The following is a 22137-nucleotide window of genomic DNA, read 5'->3' as shown; positions in this document are numbered from 1 at the left end:
TGTTCCATGTGAATCATTAAGAATAGAAAAAAGACCAATGAGTAGAATTTATACAATGACAGATTTCAACTCACTTAAGAACTTTCAAATAAAGCTGTCTAGAAATGTGTAAGGCTGTCTAAGGTATAATGGTGTCTCATCAGTAGATGTATTTGAACAGAGTATACAACCATTACTCTGGATGTTTACATAATGAAAACACTGAACAGGGAACTACTGTATTAGGCGGGTTCCAAATTGAAGTGAACATTAGCCTGGGAGCGGGGAACAGTTTAAAACATACTTTCTAGGCCCCCCACCTGAAAAATTCGATTTAGTAGGATTGTGGTCGGGCTTTGTATCTGCTTTTTCAAGTGTATACTCAGTGATTCTGATGCACCTGGTCATCCCTGAAGAACCTCTATTTCCAACCTAACTCAAAGAGTCTCTGGTAAAACAAAAGAGCCTGGTAGGAGTAAGAGACAAAGGAAATGGCAGGAAAAGATGGTCTGCAATCCAACAAGAGGATCAATTTAGGGTTAAGGACAGCATAGAGCCAATGTCAACACTCTTTCAAGTGATTTGTGCCTCACACATCTACAAAGGGCATGTGGAAAAGCTAGGACATAGTTCATTCCTTAAGCTTTCACTGAGAATTTACTGTGGGGTTAAAATTAAATAAATATGACAAAATTAAAATTTACTCCCTAAGCCTCTCAAACTCACTGGGTCTTCAAGACATCTGTACATGAAACAAACCAGCAACACAGTTAATCAAAAAGTGGTACAAACTAACACATTATTAAGTACTTATTAGAAATTACTCAGTATTTGCTGATACTTGACAAAATTAATACCTCTGCGTTTAAGCACTAAAGGAACGTAAGATTCAAGTCTATGTATGACTGCTTCTTGGCGAATGAGACCTATAAGCAATATGGATGAGAGGACAAATAGTATGTGACTTCCGTCTATTTAAATATCTATAGTTAAATAAAAATCAACAGGGTTGACACTAAAAATTCAATGCTAAAATACACTATTTCCTGTTTCCTTGACCCTTATCTGCAACCACATCTTCTCCAAGCCAGGGTCTCTGGGCTTTTGTTCAGATCTTCCCTTCCACAAATACTTCACTTGCTTTAAAGTGACCCCTAGTCTCCTCCCTGCTCCCCAACCTCACAATAACTTCCTCCATCTCACTGTCACATCACTATGATCCACACTGGTAACGGGGAAGAAAAATGCTTCCACCATTTATAGGTATACAGGCAGATGGGTGGATTTCGTTCAACGATCTAACTTGTATTAACAAAAATCAGAGTTCAATCAACTCACCTTTCCAGCTACAAATGGCATATCACCCAAGCATAATCTATAATGTGGTTGTGCAGCAAAATAGTTCCTAGGACCTTTCTGAATGGAAAGGAAAGAAAAACAATTTTATGCACATGACAATAAAAGCTAAATTGTGCATGCCTAACCTGAAACTTAGCTTAGTGCTGGGCTACTACTTGCCTTATCTATATTGGCACTATGGTCTCAAGCTCTTAATAATACTTGTCAACATGCATCCCAGCCTAGGAAAGAAGAAAATGGTACCTGACAAAACAGCAGTTAAAGTCTAGAAAAAGTGTGTGTGTGTGTGTGTGTGTGTGTGTGTGTGTGTGTGTGTATAAAAAGATTTTAACAGCAAAAGGTAATTAATGCAATACTGATTAATAACTAATATTTGTGCAGTGTTTTATAGTTCTAAGATGCTTTCAAATATGTTATCTCACTTCCAGAGTAAAAATTTAGAAGTAGATATTACTTATCTCCATCTTCCAATGAGAAACTGAGAATAAGAGATTTACTCATTCAAGCTTGTATTAACACATGGTTTACGAGGGTTTTCACATAAATTATGCCCAATAATAATCAGCATTCTGACTTATTGGTTTTTTTCATACCTTTTCTGGTGGTTTTGACTTCTTTTTCTTAATTTTTCTTGTACTAGGAACACAAGGCGTTGCCTTATCTTCAAAGATAAGTCTATTTGTTTCTAGACCAGTCTGCAACTAAAAAAAATATGAGCTTAAAGTTAATGCTGTATAAATAGTCTATGATTCAAATTTGAGATTCACCATGTAAAACCCTACGAAACCCTATAGTATATGCCTGAAAAATACATCATAGCTGTGTAACTATGTTTTGAACCAATCTGTCAACATTTGTCAAACATTTTAAATCATATCAGTCTCTCATTTTATTTTAAAGTGTTGTTATAATTTGTCCTTTCTTTAGCCTGGAACCCTTTAGCTCCATTATTTGTAGTTGCTTCATAAATTATAGCTAACGAATTAAATGCACAATTTCTAACTGTAAACTGATGCTTCAATAGTTTCTTCTTTTCACACACAGAATCAACAGTGCCAGACACAAAGCAGCTGGAGAGCAAAATACATTTCTTATTTAAAAAATTCATACACTTACAATATAAGAAAAAGGAATGGGAAATTTATGTCCAAAAGAACTGGAAGGTATATCAGCAAATGTTAGCAAGTCCCTTTCCCTAGAAGCTTAGTAGCTACATGAATTTAAAAATAATTTCACATCTACATGGTAGAAATTCCACAAGCAATTACTAAGGATTTCAAACAAGGACTGCTATTTTCCCTAAGCCAACTTTCAACTTTCCTTAAATACACACACACACACACACACACACACACACACACACACAAGTCTGTGTATTAGTCTAGAACGGTGGTTTTCAAACCTATGTATCAAAGTTTATGAGAAAAAGTCCGATTGTCAGGCTCCTCTGCAGACCTCATGATTTTGAATGGTCCAGGTTGGGGAAATTTGTATTTAAAAGTATGGTATTTTAAAGTTCCCTAGGAAATTATGATGGAGCTGGAACAAACACTCAGAACCAATGGATTAGTTGAAAGAAATACTAAGATCATTCATTACTAATACTTCCCACAATGACTGCATTCTCTGGGGGAAAATTCTACTTAGTGACAAAGGAATATAGGGATCTCTAGTCACAGGAGCATCTACCTCCCCACATATCTAACAATGCTTTATACATGGTAAACTGAATAAATATAAATTAATGAACATGTAATTGGTATTCTGGAAGACCTAGGAAGCCAATGAATTTAAATAGTGTACAAAAGAAAATATTTTTTTCCAGCTTACTTAGTTCTTCCCAACAGCTGTCATATATTTGTGTGGCAGATTTTTAACATTTTAAAGTGCTTTCATGATCTTTTCTCTCCTTTGAGCTCTCCAGCACTATGAAGATATAAAATGAAGACCACTTTATCAATGATAAAATCCAAGCCCTGATGGTTAATATCTTGCCCAAGGCTACACACATGAGGGTTAGCTAGACTTGGAACCACGACTCATCCCTGGCCATTGTTCTTCCACTCCAACAGTGTTCACTATCAGAACTCAAAACCTTTACTGATATTATACTATCAGTAAGAACTGACTGGATCTCTACTTCATTCCTGCTAAAAGAAAAACAAAAATACCATAAAATAATTTTTTAAATTAATGATGGGGCCGGCTGAGTGGCGCGATGATTAAGAGCTGGCTTGGGATGCCAGAGGGCCCCGGTTCGGATCCCACATATGAGGGCCAGTGACACTGCCCTCTACAGCTAAGATGCTGAACAACAGCTCAACCTGGAGCTGGGCTGCCGTGAGTCGCCGGCCACAGCGTAGTAGGCTACAGCCCCTGTGGCAGTGGGTTGCCATGGGCTACCGTGTGTAGCCAGCAGCCAGCGTATGTAGCCAGCAGCCAGCAGCCAGCATGAGCGGCTGTCCAGAAGCCAGCGACTGATCTGCCTTGCCTGGGAAGAGCGCAATGATGGTGCCAACTTGGGCCAGTGAAGCAACGTCCTCCACAACTAGACTGAAGAACAAAACGACAGCAACTTGTCTGTTCCCCTTCCCCCAATTCCCCAGCACTGTTCCCATCCCCCCAATTACCCCCCAAAAAAGATTAATTCTAAAGAAAAAAAAAATTAATGATGAACTTGTTTAATTTTGTATTTCATGTACAATACAACTCACAACCATCAAGTATAGAAAGAACAATCCGTAAGTTTCATGTTACAAGTGAGGAAATGAAAACACAGTAAAGTGGCCTACCCTAAAGTGGAATGGGCAGAGAAACCAAGTACAGTAATTGCAAAATTCATTGGTAGTCAGAAATAAAGCCACATGACTATATAACGCAGAACACACTGAGGGGAAAAACATATATATATATATATATATATATATATATATATATATATATATATATATATATATATATATATATATATATATATATGTACAAATCTATCAGAAAGCAAACATTTGAGAAAGAAAATATATCAGGTTTAATAGAAAGAGAATATGTTAAGTCAATGAATCCTGGGAAGCACGGGGAAGAAAATGACAACAGAATGTTTCCAGTCCTGACAGCATACTTATGAAGTGAGATCTGGCTATAGCTTGAACTGCAAAGCCTCCACTCCTAATTGTTTTGGAATCAGGACCTATTTCTTGTGTTAATATTATCAGAAGAGATACATACAAATGTTATAAAACTTAAAGACTTTGGAAGAGGGAGGACAATATATGTGAAGTATTTAAATAAATAAGCTATTAGGGGGAGAGTCTTCAGTTATAAACAGAAGTTTTTTATTGAACCTATCAGACTTACTGGGTACAGAAGTGTTGTATAAATGCATTTCTGGTTGGTATATATAAACTCCATGTTTCTGAGAATTCACACTGCCTCCTCTATTACTACCTAGTGGCGATGCACAGGATAAAAACCAAGACTAGGAGTGAGCAAAGCGCACTTTCCTAATATGGTAGTTTTTGTGCATTAGTATGGGTCACTAGGTATTGAGTAGGCTCAACTTGTCCTGATGTCTTGAGGCCACCAAAGAAAGGATACTGAATGATGGCTTTCCCATAGTGACCCATGTGAAAAGTTTTACATGATTACGTATTACCTTATTATATATACAGTCTCTGATATTTTTCAGTTTATTAATTTCTTTTTAAATGCTGATTGAAACCCCACCATTTGAAAAATTCTAAAGAACTGCTCAGCTTGTATTCTGTTTGTAAAAATGTTTATAATTTTCCATTTTAACCTACATCTAAGAATTTACATATTAGACCAATTTCCCAATTTCCCAATTTCCAAAGTATTGGGTTGTTCGAGAAGTCATGATGCATTTTTGCAACGAAAAACATAGAAAAAATACTTCATGACTTTTCCGACAACCCAATATAAATAATCTAAGAAGCCCACAATCATCTATTTATAGATCAAGAGTATTACAAAATATCAGGAGCCTAAATGCTCACATTTCAACTTACCTCAGCTGCCTTAGCTTGCATACGTTTCCTTTCCTGTTCTTCTTCACGAAGTTTTGCTTCCAACTCTTGCATTTTTTTCTAGTGATAAAAACATTAAAAACAGTAATAGTAAAAAGTCTTATTGTCTACTTGTAAAATTTTAATATAGCAACAGAAGAATATGTGTAAAATTTTAGCAAAGTAAACATAAGCTTGTTAATTCACTCTAGTAATTGCTCTGGGCTTGCCAGTATGCATGACAATCCCTTGTCATTCATTAGTCATCTGTGAGGTAGCTGAACAGAGTTATGGGTAAAATCTATGGCTAAAGAACATAGCTCTGTATGAAGGCACATAGGTTACATTACACAGAAGCTCAATCTAGAACTTTAGTCTTAGTGGTAATAAATACTTCCCAAGTGAATCAATTTGAAACTAAAATTAGGTCACAGAACAACTTAAACCAAGTGATAAAAGCCTTAATTAAGAATACTCAAAAACATTTAATCTTCCAACACTTTCAAAGAGAACTCCTCAGGTATAAGGTTTTAAAATATGAACATTCTCTCCAAATTATATTTCTTCCTTTAAAAATTCCTACATGTTTCTTTGCTACAAGGTCACTTTTCTCCCTATAAATATTCAGTATTATAAAATGATTAATTTTAAAAAAGAACCAATATTATGCATTAATGAGTAAAAAATACATGCACTGACCTCTGCAAGGGCCTGCATTGCAGTAAGTTTATTATATTCCTGCTCAAGAAGGTCCAATTTTTCAAGCTGGCTCTGAACATGTGTTTGATCATGGTGTCGTTCTCTTTCTAGGGAAACCTGGAAACAATACAGAATGATAATTTGATAAAGAAAAAAAAAACACTTAAAAACAACTAGCACTGAGTGTAACTAAGAATACACTGTACGCTATTTTTTTCCTAGCCTTTCATAAACCTACTTAGATATTGCAGAGGAATTCTAGGAAAACAATATTAAGAAGAAACCACAAGAACATCAATTAATACAAGTGGACTCTCAGTCTTACGATATACTACTATAACATTTAGTTCTATTATAGTGAGACTATCATACTTTGGGATAGCAGGGATTCACTAGACATACAGGCTACACGTGTGCGCATACACACACACACACACACACACACACACACACACTGTCTGGTTCTCTTAAATAAATCTTTTAATTAAGGCAGTAATTATGGTTTTGGTATCTATTATTTATACTTCCTCTGAATTATACATAAAACATCCATTATGTTTTTTGGTTTTTTTTTCAGGTATAGGCTTAAGGACTTTAAACGACTGCCACGTATCAGGTTTAAAAACTGAAAATCACAGGGTGAACCTAAGATAAGAAGTGGAAATATGCTAAATTGAGGTCTATTGGTAAAAAGCCAAAACTCCAAGTACCTAAACTTGTAAAGAGTGTATCTCCACGTGCAAGTCTACAGCAATGGGTCATATACAATGACAATAATTTTTTCAGGAATCTGTGTGAACTCCCACTTCTATACACCACAGAGGACAGGTCACTACCCTTAAAAGAATACATTGTTAAAAGTTGGCAAAAATCATATTTTATTTCCAGAACTGGAACCATTCTTATTAAACTAGATAGTTAAAATTTACTGATGAAATGGGGCTATAATTCAAAGTCCTATACAGCCATGCACCTCTAACGACAGGGATACATTCTGAGAAGTGCATCGTTAGGTGACATCATCATTGTGCAAGCATCGCAGAATGAACTTGCACACACCTAGATGGCATAGCCCACTACACACCTAGGCTGTATGGTGTAGCCTATTGAGCCTATGTTACAAGCCTGTATAGCATGTTACTGTACAAAACAACAAAAGATTAAATAAGCACAAGAGAAAAGATGCAATCAAGAGATGCAGTAAATACGGGATGTATGAGGCTGCTGCCAGCATAATATGGCAGCAGTGTTTTACAGGAAACTTTTCTTTTTCGTAAGTAGAAAGAGCATAATCTAAAATAACAAAAAGTAGAGTAAATACATAAACCAGTGGTATTTATTATCAATTTCAAGTATAATGTACTATACATAACTATGTGCCATTCTTTTACATGACTGGGAGTGCAGTAAGTTTGTTGACACCAGCATCACTACAAACATGAGTAATTACTGTACTATGGTATTACAACAACTACATCACTAGGTAATACAAAATTCTCAACTCCATTATGATCTCATGGGACCACCATCGTATATGCAGTCTGCATTTGACCAAAACGTTCTTTATGGAAGCACATGACTGTATGTCTAACAGACACACAGGCATTTCTTGGAAATACTGCAGGTTTGCTTCATATTACAGCAACAAAGTGAATATTCCAATAAAGTGAATATTGCAAAATAAATATTCCAATGAAGCAAATCACATTTTATTGCTAATAACTGCTATCAATCATATAAACCCTCGGCAAATCGTAATCTTTTTACTGGTGAAGGATCTTACCTTCAATTCGTAAAATAGACAGTATCTGAGAAACTCAATCAAATGAAGCACAATAAAACGCTTGCTTATATTAGTCAAGACATTACTGACGTCTTACAAATCTTTCTAACCTGAGAACTGGAATATCCCAATGAAGAGAATTACTCCATTACTGTATACAATGTTTTACATTTCCAATCATGTGACAGACATGAAAGAGAAATCTCCAGATGCGAAAAAAGATAAAGGAACTCAAAAGCAAGTGAAGTGACACGAAAGCAAAATATCATATGAGGCAGTATGAGAGCCTTGATGTATGAGATACAGCAGAAACATGACAAAGTCTCAGGCAATGTACCATCTGTATGATGCAAGAACCCCCAGCCAATAAATAATGTAAATCTGGACCAGAACTAGTGAAAACCATCAAGCATCAGCAAAGGCAAATCCACAACTGCTTCCTAAGGCCACAATACAAATTAGAAAGTATGGAATTCCCCAGGAAAAATCCATGACAAAGGGGGTAAGAATATACAATGGAGAAGACAGTCTCTTCAATAAATACTGTTGGGAAAACTGGATAAATGGAAAAAAATTGAACTGAAGTCTTTCTTATACCATATACAAAAATAAACTCAAAATCAATTAAAGACATATAAATATAAGGCTTGAAACCATCCAACTCCTGGAAGAAAACATCGACAGTAAACTCTGACATTGGTCTTAGCAATATTTGTTTGGCTATGTCTCCTCAGGCAAAGGCAACAGCAACAAAATAAGCAAGTGAGACTACCTCAAACTAAAAATCTTTTGCACAGCAAAGGAAACCATCAACGTAACAAAAAGGCAACCTATTGAATGGGAGAAGATATTTGCAAAGTATATGTTCAACAAAGGTTAATATCCAAAATATATAAAAAAGCCAAACGATATTAAAAAGACACAATCCTAGTTTAAAAAGGACAGAGGACCAGAATAAACATTTCTCCAAAGAAGACATACAGATGGCCCGAAGACACATGAAAAAATGCTCAACATCACTAATCATTAGGGAAATACAAATGAAAAACACAGTGAGATATCACTTCACATCTCTCAGAATGGTATTATCAAAAGACAACATAGAGCAAGGATGTGGAGAAATAGGAACGCTTGTGCAACGCTGGTACGATTGCAAACTGGTGCAGCCACTATGGAAAACAGTATAGAGGTACCTCAAAAAATTAAAAATAGAACTACATACCACATAGAAATTCCACTTCTGGGTATTTATCTGAAGAAATCGAAAACAATTTGAAAAGATATCTGCACCCCTATGTTCACTGCTGCATTACTTACAATAGACAAGATACGGAAACAACCCACGTGTCCATCGAAAGATAAATGGATAAAGAAGACATCACACTCACTCACTCACACACACACACACACACTGGTACACACACAATGGAGTATTATTCAGCCATAAAAAAGAATGAAATCTTGCCATTTGTCACAACATGGATGGACCTAAGGGTAGTGCCAAGTGAAATAAGTCAGAAAGAGAAGACAAATACGGTATGATTTTGCTGACAGGTGGAATCTATAAAACAAACAAAAATCACAAAACAAACAAAACAGAAACAGAGTCATAGATATAGAGAATAAACTGATGGTTGCCAAAGGGGAGAGAGTGAGGGGATTAAAAGGTACAAAATTGTAGTTATAAAATAAGTCTCGGGGATGTGCAGTACAACATAGGAAATACAATCAATATCATAATAACTGTATGGTGACAGATGGTTACTAGATTTATTGTGATTTCTTAAGGTATATAAATGTTGAATCACTATGTTATACACATGAAACTAATATAATATTGTACGTTAACTACATTTTAATAAAAAAAAAAAACAGATTTTTCAAAGTATAAAGAACCCTATACTTTTTCAAAGTATGAAGACACAAAGCTTACTTGGGTCTTTAAATAAATTCAAGAGGTACATATGATTTTTAATATTTTTTATAACATAGACTCAAAGAAGTTAATATGAGAAAAGATCACACAACTAACTGTATTTTCCCAATTTAAGTAAAACTCTGCCAAATACAGCAATAACAATGAAGAAGGCCAATCAAATCTTTAGCCACCATAAAGGATCCCAAGTAATTTCTGTCCTGGGCTGTTATACTGTTCAAAAGCAGAGGCTATCAAAGTTGTGTGCAGGACATGGCAGTGTTGTGTCGGGGTACCAAAATGGAAACCCCTTTTTATAGCTATGCTGAAAAGAACAAATTACATTTTTTTCTCAGAGCTTACACTAGTTTTTCAACATGAACTACTGGTACTAATGCCAGTGGTTACTTTAAGATAAAAGGAGAAATGATTATTATAACAGCACCGTTAGTTCTCGTGGAGAACAAAGGTGTTCCTAATTTTTCCCATAACCAAATGCTCTTGAGAATGAATCTGTGAGGTACCATACCTGTTTCTCCAAGACAGATGTCCTTTCCATTTCTGCATGCTTTATCATACTACGCATGTATTCCAACTGTTTTTCTAAAAGATTACATTTATTTTCTGCGGCTAACAACTGAGATGTCAGTTCTAAAAAGAATACATAAGAAAAGCAGAAATTAGCTCCCTCATCGAAGTTTGAACAAGCTATTAAAAGGAACCAAACCTACTGTAGATACAATAAACAGTAACCAGTAGCCCAGGGAGCATTTTCAGATGACCTAAGGTGTTCTCCACATGCTAATCCGTTTTGAATTCAGTCAGTGAATATAATTCATGACATCACACTTGCTCCTCAAACTGCACTTGCGTATAATGCAATTTTGTAGTGCCTGACGACGCCGACCACTAGAAAATGCCATATGGTGCAATTTTACAGTAATTTCACAATACTTTTGATACTGTTTCATTTCCTTCATAATTTAAACAAACCTTGATTGTGCTTTGATTCCTCATTTTTTGAATTCTCCCTTTCTTGTATCTGTTCATCCAATACTTTCTTATATTCAATTGTTTCTCTAGACAAGGTTTTCACACTTTCTTCTGCCTGAATCCTTTCAAGTTCTAAGCGTCGAATCTTATCCTGAAGATTCTTCAGAGCAGAAAATATGGCTGCCAAATACAAATATGGATACTATAAGATAACAATACATATGGGGGAAAGTTCACTGAGAAAGAATAATCTTATCTAAATAAAAAATAAAACTGATAGGTGGGTTCAGTGGGGGATCACTCTTTGTGAATAAAATGTTATCATCACATAATTGTTTTTTTAAAAATTCATTTAAAGACATATTTTGAGTTTCTGAAACATGCCAAGTACTCGAGTAAAAACTACATTACTATGGTTCAAATATTTCCAAGATTTTATAAAATGATAAAAATATTTAGTTACTCACACAAAGTTCATGTTAACTGCCCCAAAGTACATTAACTATCACTCCTTTCTGTTTCATTAATAGGATCCCATGCAGAATCCAATCGCAGTTAGAACAGTGAAGCATAAAAGGGACTATTTTTTTATCTCCATTTTTAAAAATTGTTTAGGAAAAAAGCTAAGCACTTCAACTGCCTCCCCCAAAAGTTTTAGGTATTCACTGTAGAAGGCACAGGAAAATACAACAAAGACAACTGAAAATCCTACTACTGCGAGATAATGGTGGTCATTTGTGATTATTCTCAATCTTTTACTACACGTATAAAATAAATCAAGATAAAAATTTATTTAAGATTTGTTTTTCACTCTAGCATTATGAAACGGTGAGCATTCCCTCATGCTGTCTTTTGGTTATTTCCTTACCACCAAATAAGTAAAAATTAAGTTACTGGGTCAAAGAATATTCATATCTTAAAGGCTCCTGAAAAAAGAGTAAAGTACCTGCAGAAAGGGTTGAACCAATTGATAATTTCATCGGAAGTATGTCTTTGCCAACACAGACCATTATTAATTACAGTATCTGCCATTCTGAATAAGAAACACATGCTACTTCTGGATATTTTATTTCGCATTTCTATTAAAAGTTTAAATATTTTTGTAGATATTATTGACCAATTTCCTTTCTTCAGTGAATTTGTTGCCCCATTTTTCTATAAGAAAAACTCCCTCCTCCATTTTAATTCTAGTTTTGATGTACAGATATTTTTCATATAGCTCTAACAACCTTTGCCATCCATTTCTTTGTTTATATACATAGAACGTTCTTCTGTAACCTCAGATAAATGTTGCATTATCCTTCATTATACTTAGTTTCATACATTTTAAATTTAATTCTTTAAGTCAAATAAAAGGTATTTTTGTATTAAAGAAATTTAAATGGCAATTTTATCATATACTAAGTTCACACATATATCTATACATAGATATAATTAGTAGTTACACACGTGCCCAAGACAGTTTCAGGACTTTCTTTTATTCTGATTTTATTTATACTAATATTTCAATTAAAACTTTGTAAAATTCAATACTGCCAATCTTTCCTATTATATAAATCTTCAAAACATTTCAAAATTCTTACCAATTAAATATTCAGAATCATTTTGCCTAACAGTGATTTAAATGAAACTTCATGTAAACTACCGTATTTCCCCATGTATAAGATGCACCTTTTTTCAAAAAAAATTGGGGTCTAAAAACTGGGTGCATCTTATACACTGGTTGTAGATTTCAAATGCCATAGATGGAACTGAGGACGAGGCAATATATGAAGACAGTGATTTGTCATCAGACACACGAGGACAAGCTAATGGTTGGGAGTTTTGACAGTGATGAGGAGTTGTATGAATTTTATGATGAATAAAACTTGAGTTCAAAACCTTTATGTAATACATTTTACCCCCAAATTTCGGGCCCCAAAATTAAGGTGCATCTTATACATGGGAAATGCGGTATATAATACATAGGAAAAACTGCCATCTTTTAAAAATTGAGCCTTCTAACTCAAAATGAGGAACTCTCCCATTTATTTATTTTTTTCCCATTTATTAATATAATTCATTCATTCACCAAATTTTTCAGTGCCTAAAATGTGACGGACCCAAGTAGGAGATTGACACATTTTTTTTTTTAAAGATTTTTATTGGGGAATTGGGGGAGGGGAACAGCGCTGGGGAATTGGGGGAAGGGGAACAGAAAGTTGCTGTCCTTTTTGTTCTTCAGTCTAGTTGTGGAGGACATTGCTTCACTGGCCCAAGTTGGCACCATCACTGCAGTCTTCCCGGGCGAGGCAGATCAGTTGCCAGCTTCTGGACAGCCGCTCATGCTGGCTGCTGGCCGCTCACACTGGCTGCTGGCTACACACAGTAGCCCATGGCAACCCACCTGCCGTCGCCAGTGACTCACAGCAGCCCAGCTCCAGGTTGAGCTGTTCAGCATTTGAGCTGTAGAGGGCAGTGTCACTGGCCCTCATATGTGGGATCCGAACCGGGGCCCTCTGGTGTCTCAAGCCAGCTCTTAACGAACGCGCCACTCGGCCGGCCCAGATTGACACATTTTTTAATATAGGCAGCTCATTCCTGCTTGAATGCAATGAGACTAAAATAATTAGAAAGAACGAAGACATGAAATACACACACACACACACACACACACACACACACACACACCCCTACCTACCTACCTACCTAGAAATCTGAAAAATCAACCGAAGACTATGAGAATATGAAAAGAATCCAGATATAAGATTAGTATTTATAGTAACAATTCTCTGATATACCTGGAATAATCAGATAAATGTAATATAAAAATAGAAATTTAATGACTTTTAATATCAATTGGTTTTTTAACCTTTTTGAACCAGCATATACTAAATTAAAACTTTATAATTCCAACCATTTATTGTATTCTCTCATTAAATTGTACCAATTTAGTATATGATTCTGTTACTATTCTATTTATATTTATCGTTATTACTGCAATTGGCTGAACATTCAATTTTTGTTCTCTATGTCAGCAACTGTGGTATGACAGGATACACCAGATTAACAAAAAGACTAGGGGTGCGATATATGTTTTCCTTTTCTATATTCTGTAATGGCTTATATGTATACCCATGGAAATTATTTAAATACATCTCAAAATTAATTCCCTAAAACTACTTGGGGCTTGAGACTTTAACAACTTAATTTTATTACGATACTCAAATGTATTAATAGAGAACTGAACATCACAGTTGTCCTATAAACATCTACTATACTGTCCTTTTTCTAATTTCTGACTAATAGATTTATGTTCTTTCCTTAGAATCTTAGCATTTCCTTGGGATCTTTCTTAGCAGTTCCTGAGAATCTTCAGCATTTTTATTTCAAAACAAAACACAGCACAGGTCAAGCATTAGTTCTTTCTCGCACTCCTTAGTTTTTAACCAACTTGAATTAATGCTTAATTATTTTTTCCAGTTTTGAGAAATAACTGACATACATCACTGTTTAAGGTGTATAGCATGATGGTCCGATTTGCATTTATTATGAAATGAGTACCACAACAGGTTTAGTTAACGCTTATTATCTCCTATAGATACAACAAAAAGAAAAAAAAAATTTCTCCTTGTGATAACTCTTAAGATCTACTCTGTTAACGACTTTCCTATACAGTAAGCCCTCACTTAACATTGACACGTTTTGCAACTTTAAGGGAAACGACATATGAAACCCATTTTACCACAGGCTAATTGATATAAACAAGAGTTAAGTTTCTATGGCACCTCATCAATGTTATAAGAAAACAACTTTGAATGAAACAATGTTATTTGAGACCTGCTGTATATCATACAATAGTGTTAACTAGAATTAAAAATTATTTTCATTCTTTTCTTGCTCAATAATCAAAGTATTTACAAGTATACTAATTTCCTTCCAAATACTACAATTCATAATTTAAAGTATGTTTCACTGGTTTCTTTTGCAAAAGAATTATTGAATAAATGCACATTAAGCAGAATTTAGAAAAAAACAGAAATCAAAAGGAAAAACATGGCACCCATAATCCTATCATCTCGGCCTAATAATCATAAATATTTTGCTGAAATCCTTTTGTATTTTTCTGTACTTTTATGTAGAAAGTGGTGGGATTACACTGTACTATTTCATACCACACTTATTTACATTAGTAATTATTCTGTGTCAACAGATGCATTTCTAGAATTCCATCCTTATATACATTTGTGTCTATGAATTTTCTGTTTCACTAATATCTAGTTCTGTACTAGTTCCGCAATTCCTATTTTTACAGCTCTATAATCTGTTATTAGTTGACAGAGTGAGGCCATTCTACACACACAGAGCGAACCTTTCTATTAAAAGAAAAAATGCAATTTTCACATGTTCTTTTTAAATGCAATCCATAATATTAAGAGTTTCCACTGAGTTAACTCTGAACAGCTCTATTTATTCGTCTTCATGTAACACACCTCAGTAAGCACACAGAACCGAGCTAGGTTGATTTATCAGAGGTCACTTTTCTATCCACAGCCTCTTTCCTAGGCCGGGCGCTGAGCTGTTCCAGTTCCCTTTCTCCAATTACTGCCATTACTCACAGTTTTCAAAGGAAGCACTACCCCAGAAGCTACCTCACTTGGGTCTAAAGTTTTGTTCTCCAGTTCCTACCTAAATTTAAAATCCCAACTTCTCCCTGACTGTACCCCAATACCTAAGGTTTATTTATACTTAGTAATAGCAAAACTCCTAGTAGTGTCCCTGAGGCTTTAGTTCTCTTCTTACTGCTCAGGTTTTAAATTCATTTTATTTCTGGCACCTGGGTCTTTATTTCCCATTGCTTTTAAGCTAGGTATTATTCATTGTTACTTATTATTCTATGAAACTGCTATTTGTGTATGACACTAATATGTCTGACTAATATTGCCATCCATCCTTTTTGTTATATTCCTAACATGTCTTTGCCAACTTTTTACCCTGTGTCACTGTTTCCTGTTTGGTTTAAAAAAAAATAGTCGTTTGAGTTTTTTAACATAATCACATTTGTCATCATACCTGATGTCATCCTATTTATTATCATTGTATTTTATGCTTTCTAATTTTGTTTCCTTGACTATTTCTTTATTATTATATGTCCTATATGAAGTACAACATACGTCTTTGGAACTGTTTGCCTGGCTTACATACCTTTTCCTGGGAATTTTCCCCTTACCTCAACATGGCTATAACTACAACAACATACATATATATGTTTATGTTCCCTTAATACTCTCTCACAGAACTGGTCATAGCTGATTGACCCCCAAGGGCACCAAACAAGAAGCTCAAAGGATCTATTTGGGGAATTTTTGGACTTTTGTCCAAGAAGTTGAAGCCAGAATTAGTTCGACTTAAAACTTACGATGTCAGTAGCTGTTACCTGATGTGTAGAGAAGCTGGTCTGTGGCTAGAAGCAGGGGGGAAAAAAAAAAAAAGAGATGGAGAGAGAGTGTGGGGCCATGTTTGAGTCCCTGGCTACTAGTGTTCTTTAAGTCCACCTGTATATCTGCCTTCCTGTCCTTGGTTATTTAATCCTACCTTGCATGCTTGTAAACCAAAAAGATTCCTCTTTGCCAAAGCTGGTTCAGATTGGGAGTTTCTATCACCAACAGCTAAGTTTTTATTAACTGCACTTTGTTTTCTAAGCTTTTATTAAAGAAATCTAGTATCATAAAGATACAAAATGACTTTATTCTACCAATGATTAATATATATTTAAAAATATATAAACACATACATACATCTCCAAAAGCATTTTCCATGTTAAAATGAAATTTTATATAAAAGTTCATATAAGAAATATGGCAAACTTTTACTTCATCCCCTTATTTTCTAGTTTTTTAATTGGAGGTTTTGGGGTCCAGATAATTAAATAATTTGCATTATATATTTTCATTTTAAGAGTTATATTTGGCTTAATTTCTTAGTTTTACAAATATTTACTTTTCATACTAATATGCCTACTTTCTTAAGTTAAAAAACATTCTAGGTGACAAAGTGATAGATCTTAAGCTTTCGTTTTCTCCGTGTAAAAAGTATTTGAGTGAACTCTTTCTTGCCTGCTATTGCCCTCACATCTATGAGGTCATGTACCACTGTGCTATTTATGTTCAAGTTACCACATTACCTAGAAATATCCTTAAGTGAAAAATACTATGTAGAAATGAACAATGAAAAGATTAGAAGATTTTTACCTTTATATATTGGGGAGATACTGTGGGAAATACACTAAGGGTGGCAAAAAAGCATATACACGACTTGTATTCATCTTTTGTTATCGGTATATATTGAGTGTTACAATTTTAAGTTTTTCCTTTCTTAAAATGTGCATACATTTTTTTGGCACCCTCTGTATTTTTAAAACAAGAAGCAAACTCAAACAGAAAGATGGAAAAAAGTGACATACTGCAAAATAATACTGTATGTGTTAAATTTTCACAAATAGACTTTTCTCAGCAAACACTGGATTTAAAATTTTTATCCTCATTGCCCGCAATATTCCTGAACATAAATGGTCAAAATTAAATATATTTTGTTAGTTGAATATGGGAGTGTAGAGTGTAAAATGCCTCTGGAAAATTTAGGGTCTATTAAGATAGGCACAGTTTTCCTTAAACTTCACTTAATCATCCCTAAAATGAGCTCCTTTAGAGAGAAGAGACAACCTATTATTCATAATTGAAACTCCAATGCTCTGCATTGTGTGTGGCACATAGTTGGCACTCAGATGTTTGAAATAAACATGTTTCTAGGAAAGTCTCCATATTAATTTAAAATACCAATTAGAAGACAGTTGGCTGCAATTCTTTTCTAACTCTTTACCTAGTAAAATTAAACCATATCTTAGTAATTCATCCTTTGCCTATCATAATCAGTGGTTCCTTTACTACTTGGTGACCTTTAAAAAAACCCCAATGCCCAGAACATACTCCATCTCAATTAAAAAAAAAAAAGTCCAAAAGAATATTTGGAATGAAAGTCAGGAATCCAAGAAGATTCTCATGTGATTCTAACGGGCAAAGCTTGGAAACTTTCTGGTGACATCTAGAAGCACTGAAAGAATGGAAGACTTTCTATCCACTTCCCAAACCCAGTTTGTCATTCAGAAGACTGTGGCACTCAGAGTACATTTAACCTAGCAGACCTCAGTGCTATCTTGTTAACAAAGAAAATGGTTGGTTGTTTAGAATACTTTTACCACTAATACATTAGCACAGGTTTGTTGCAGATTAAGGAAGAAGAAAAAAAAACAAAAACAAAAAACCAGATCACTAGTCCAGATCTTCGCTTTCCCTAGGATCTTTCTGTCTTGGTATTGTAATTGTCTACCCTTATTATTCCCGCTTTTTAGCTCACTGTTTAAATGGTGGTTATTTTCCAGAACTCTTTCCTCCTTCTATTTTCTCTTTGGAGAAACCCCTCCACACTCATAGGGCTTCATCCACTATTAGAGCCCTGATGATGCCTGAGTTCATTAGTGCAATGCTCTTACACTTCATTTTTATCTCGTTCGCTTACTTAACTAACTCATAGGCGCCTCAAATTCAATATAACTCAAATTATATTCATTATCTTTCCTTGAAATGCTCTATTTTTCCTATAACCTGTCTTAATCACATCATCATTTACCCGCACTAGACACCTTGGATTCAAAGGTTTCTCCATCTTCTTCACTGCCCATATCAAAATATGCATAAATTTCTGAATCAGTCTCCTGTTCTCTGACCCAACTGGCATTGCTTCGATTTAGACTAATTCTGACCTAAATTTCAGTTCAACAAATATTTATAAGGCACTCTGCAAGGTAAAAGAGAGAATATAAGGTTATTACGACAGTCCTTGTCTTCAAGGAGATATTGTATAGATTCTAGAACAGAAGCTGCTATCCACACCCTTCCTACACCTGGTGAAAAATATTTACACAAATAAAACACTCCTCTGGATGTACTCATATCCTTTATTACCTTCGTTCTCAAAGTGTGGGGCATGGGCCCATGGGGAGGTGGGGTTCATGAGACCTCTACGAGAGTCATGAAAGCAACACTATTTTCATAATACTACTAATACTATATTTGTTCTTTTAACTGTTTTGACATTTGCAATGATGACACAAAAACAATGTTGGGTAAAACAGCTAACTTTAGCCCAAACCAAGACAGTGGCACTAAACTATAATTTTGAGCTCTGTACTCTTCACTGCCACACACTCCCAGTAAGAAAAAACAAAGCCACTAGTTTGTTGTTCTTGATGAAGCAGTAACAATTATTGAATCTCAAAACTTGAGTATACATCTCTTTAATATTGTGTGGCAAAATGGGAAGGACGCATCCATAAAGTACATACCAAAGGAAAATGGTTGGTGAAAAGCATTTATTCTAATGTTTACATTGTGAGCAGAACTAAAACCATTTCCTTCACAGGAACACCATTTCTATTTGAAAGAACTTTTGATAAACTATGGCTATTCAGACTTAGATATTTAGCAGTCATAAGTTTATCATAGGAGTATATATTCAAAATAAGACTTCATTCATTCAGTAAATATTTGAGTGTCCACTGAACAAATCAGACAAAAGTACAAAGAGAAAAAGGATTTGTTATTACACATGTTAAAGTATTCACCTTTGAGATGTTGCTTCATCTGTAAATTTTGAATATACCTACCTTACACAATTTTTTTCTGTGAAGATTAAATGAAATGTATTTGCTTTATCTGGAATGCTACTGCACTCGGTTTTTTTTAGTTGTGTTTAATCAATAGTTCTTTGGCAATTATATTTATTAACAATTCTTTAGATAAAAGAAGTGTTATATTTCAGCCACATATAGGTTAAACAGGGGTTTGTAAATTAGTTTAGGAACATTTTTATTTCAACTAGGAAATGTGTTGCAAATATCTTAAGATTAATCTCAGAATGACACTGTTTTATAAACTGTGGGATGACTGTTTAGTAAAATATTAGGTAGATAATAATATCCAAGTATAGTTACCAATGTAAATTCTAGCTCAAAATGGGGTTTCAAAAGTGTTTGCCGAAATAAATTTCACCAGATGTCTGGTCAAATTTTAAGAATTTCAGTATTCGATACTCAATTTCCTAACTAGAAACTTATTTATAATATATTGTGTCTCAATGATGATGACAAAGCAAGTGCTAATTAACTTAATGGTTAATAAAACAATAAAGTGCTACTCATGGGAATACAGTAGTTAAAGATTTTGGAAACTTTGAAAAACAACAAAAGTTGCATAACATTCAAACAATTTAACATAGGTTAAGAAGCCAAAAACCAAATCACTAAGCCCATAGTGGAGTAAAGGTCAGTTAAGTTTCAGTAATAATTTCTTCTCATTAAAAAAAAAAGCACAAAATAAAATAACCAAACAACTAAGTTCTAGCAAAAACACAGGTCTAAGAATTAGATCGTAATCCTTCCATTACAACATTACGTCTAGCTCTAGCTTTACATTTATGCAAAGAAACTTTTTTAAAAGTTCAGAGAAAAGCAAATCACTAAAGAACAAAAGAATAAGAAAAATTAAATGGGGCAGATTTATTCACAAAGCAGAGCCAGAAAATGTTTAGCCCAGTGTTAGCAACAAAGCTAAATTCTGCTTGAGTGTCATTAGTGGTTTTAAGCAATATGCGAGAAGGGGGAAGTGAGGTGAAAAAATATTGTATTAGAAAGTAAACAAGCTTCTTTTTATCTTTTCAGAACATGGTGTTTTTGATAAGGCAAGTAAAATCTAGGTTATGAAAAATTTAAGACTTTTCATGTAAGTCATGGAAAGGTGTTGAAACTTTAAAGTGGGAAGATAATGAGTAACAGAAATGGTAGGAATATTGTTACCTGGGGATGAGGGGGAGACCATGAGTAGGGAGATTAGTTAGGAGTGTATTACTATTATCTATGCCAAGGGTCGGCCAACTGTGGCTCACGAGCCACATGCTGCTCTTTGGGTACATTCCGTCTCAAAAGTTTGCTGACCCTTGGAAGAGCCAATCCTGTCCCTCACAACAATTTAAACATTATTCGAGAGCCATAAATATATTTTTACATAATCACCATTATGTGAATAATATCCTTTAAAAATTTTATAAATGAAACTATGATAGTTTTATTTTCATTTTCAATTTTACTTCAGAGCCACATGTACATACGTACCCAAAGAGCCGCATGTGGCTCGCGAGCCGCACTTTGCCGACCCCTGGTGGCTCTTCCATCTCAAAAGTTTGCCGACCCCTGATCTAAGCAATAGATGATGTGAGCCTGAACCACAGCAATGAGAATGAAGAGACAGGCAGGGCCAATAAGTTTTGGGGACACTTCAGAAGCAAAACCCTAAATCTTGGTTCCTGACTAATGGTTGAGATGACAGGGCAGTCCTAGACGACTCAAAGTATTTTAGCCTTGATGATTTGGTGGATGATGATGCTAAACAATCAACAGACCCTCCAAAAGGCATTATATATAGAGGAAGCTAAAAACAGGAAGGGGAAAACACACTCTCTCTCCTCTAATTTTAGAATAAATAGAAGATACAATTAAGAGGTTTTTAAGCAGTGGGTAAACACACAAAAAAACATCTATTTTGCTAGGCTCAATTACCTCTGCTGTTGCTTTCCGGATAGGCAAGTGTAGGCTTATTTGGGGAGCGTCGCAGATCACTATTAAGGAAAGGCTTACCAGGTGGATATACTACATATGGAGATGAGGAATGGCGAACCATACTTCCATTAGACCTTGATGCTTCGGTTAAGTTGTTCTGAAAAATAAAAATACAGAAATTACCTTTCAGAATTTTAAATGCAAACAGCATATAAATATGTAACTATGTACTCGTATGTATGTTCATGACTGAGAATTGGACTGTTTATGTTTCACTGACAGAGACAACAGAAAAAAAATACAGTCTGCTGACCATGTACAAAAGAATTCAATCATTATTTTAAAATAATAAAACTTCTAAAGTGTTTATTTGTCTAAGTATAGCCATATGCCAGATACTATAAAAAGGGAATAATGTTAACACACTTTGAATCTGTACAGAAATACCTAAATATGGTACAATGAATTTTATATTTTATTTAAAATATATATACTATAAAATATACATTCAGAAAAATACAGTATCAGAAACTGATACAAAATGACTGAATTAAATTTATCCCTAATCAACTACCGTATTTGCCGGCGTATAAGACAATTTTTTGGCCCTGAAAAATATGCCTCCAAGTGGGGGGTCGTCTTATGCACCAGGTACACTTCAGATAGACTGCCCATAGTGCTTGCCCCGTGCCATAGTGGCCTCCCGATGCCCGCCCACTTCATTCCACATACTGTTCAG

General features: G+C 34.7%; 1 protein-coding gene across 1 annotated transcript in view; it reads right to left on the bottom strand.

The window, feature by feature from the left end:
* Nucleotides 1-22137, bottom strand: part of CEP57 (centrosomal protein 57) — a 42636-nt gene that overhangs the window by 5905 nt on the left and 14594 nt on the right. The window contains exons 2-8 of the mRNA XM_019657131.1: nucleotides 21399-21555; nucleotides 10751-10930; nucleotides 10287-10408; nucleotides 6060-6176; nucleotides 5364-5441; nucleotides 1932-2039; nucleotides 1318-1395 (exon numbers count right to left, since the gene is read on the bottom strand). Of these exons, the coding sequence (XP_019512676.1) occupies nucleotides 1318-1395; nucleotides 1932-2039; nucleotides 5364-5441; nucleotides 6060-6176; nucleotides 10287-10408; nucleotides 10751-10930; nucleotides 21399-21555 (840 nt within the window). The remainder of the gene's footprint in view (nucleotides 1-1317; nucleotides 1396-1931; nucleotides 2040-5363; nucleotides 5442-6059; nucleotides 6177-10286; nucleotides 10409-10750; nucleotides 10931-21398; nucleotides 21556-22137) is intronic.

Source organism: Hipposideros armiger, unplaced genomic scaffold (genome assembly GCF_001890085.2).
Source record: "Hipposideros armiger isolate ML-2016 unplaced genomic scaffold, ASM189008v1 scaffold_274, whole genome shotgun sequence".
NCBI classification, from domain to species: domain Eukaryota; kingdom Metazoa; phylum Chordata; class Mammalia; order Chiroptera; family Hipposideridae; genus Hipposideros; species Hipposideros armiger.
This window is presented reverse-complemented; position numbering and strand designations above follow the sequence as displayed.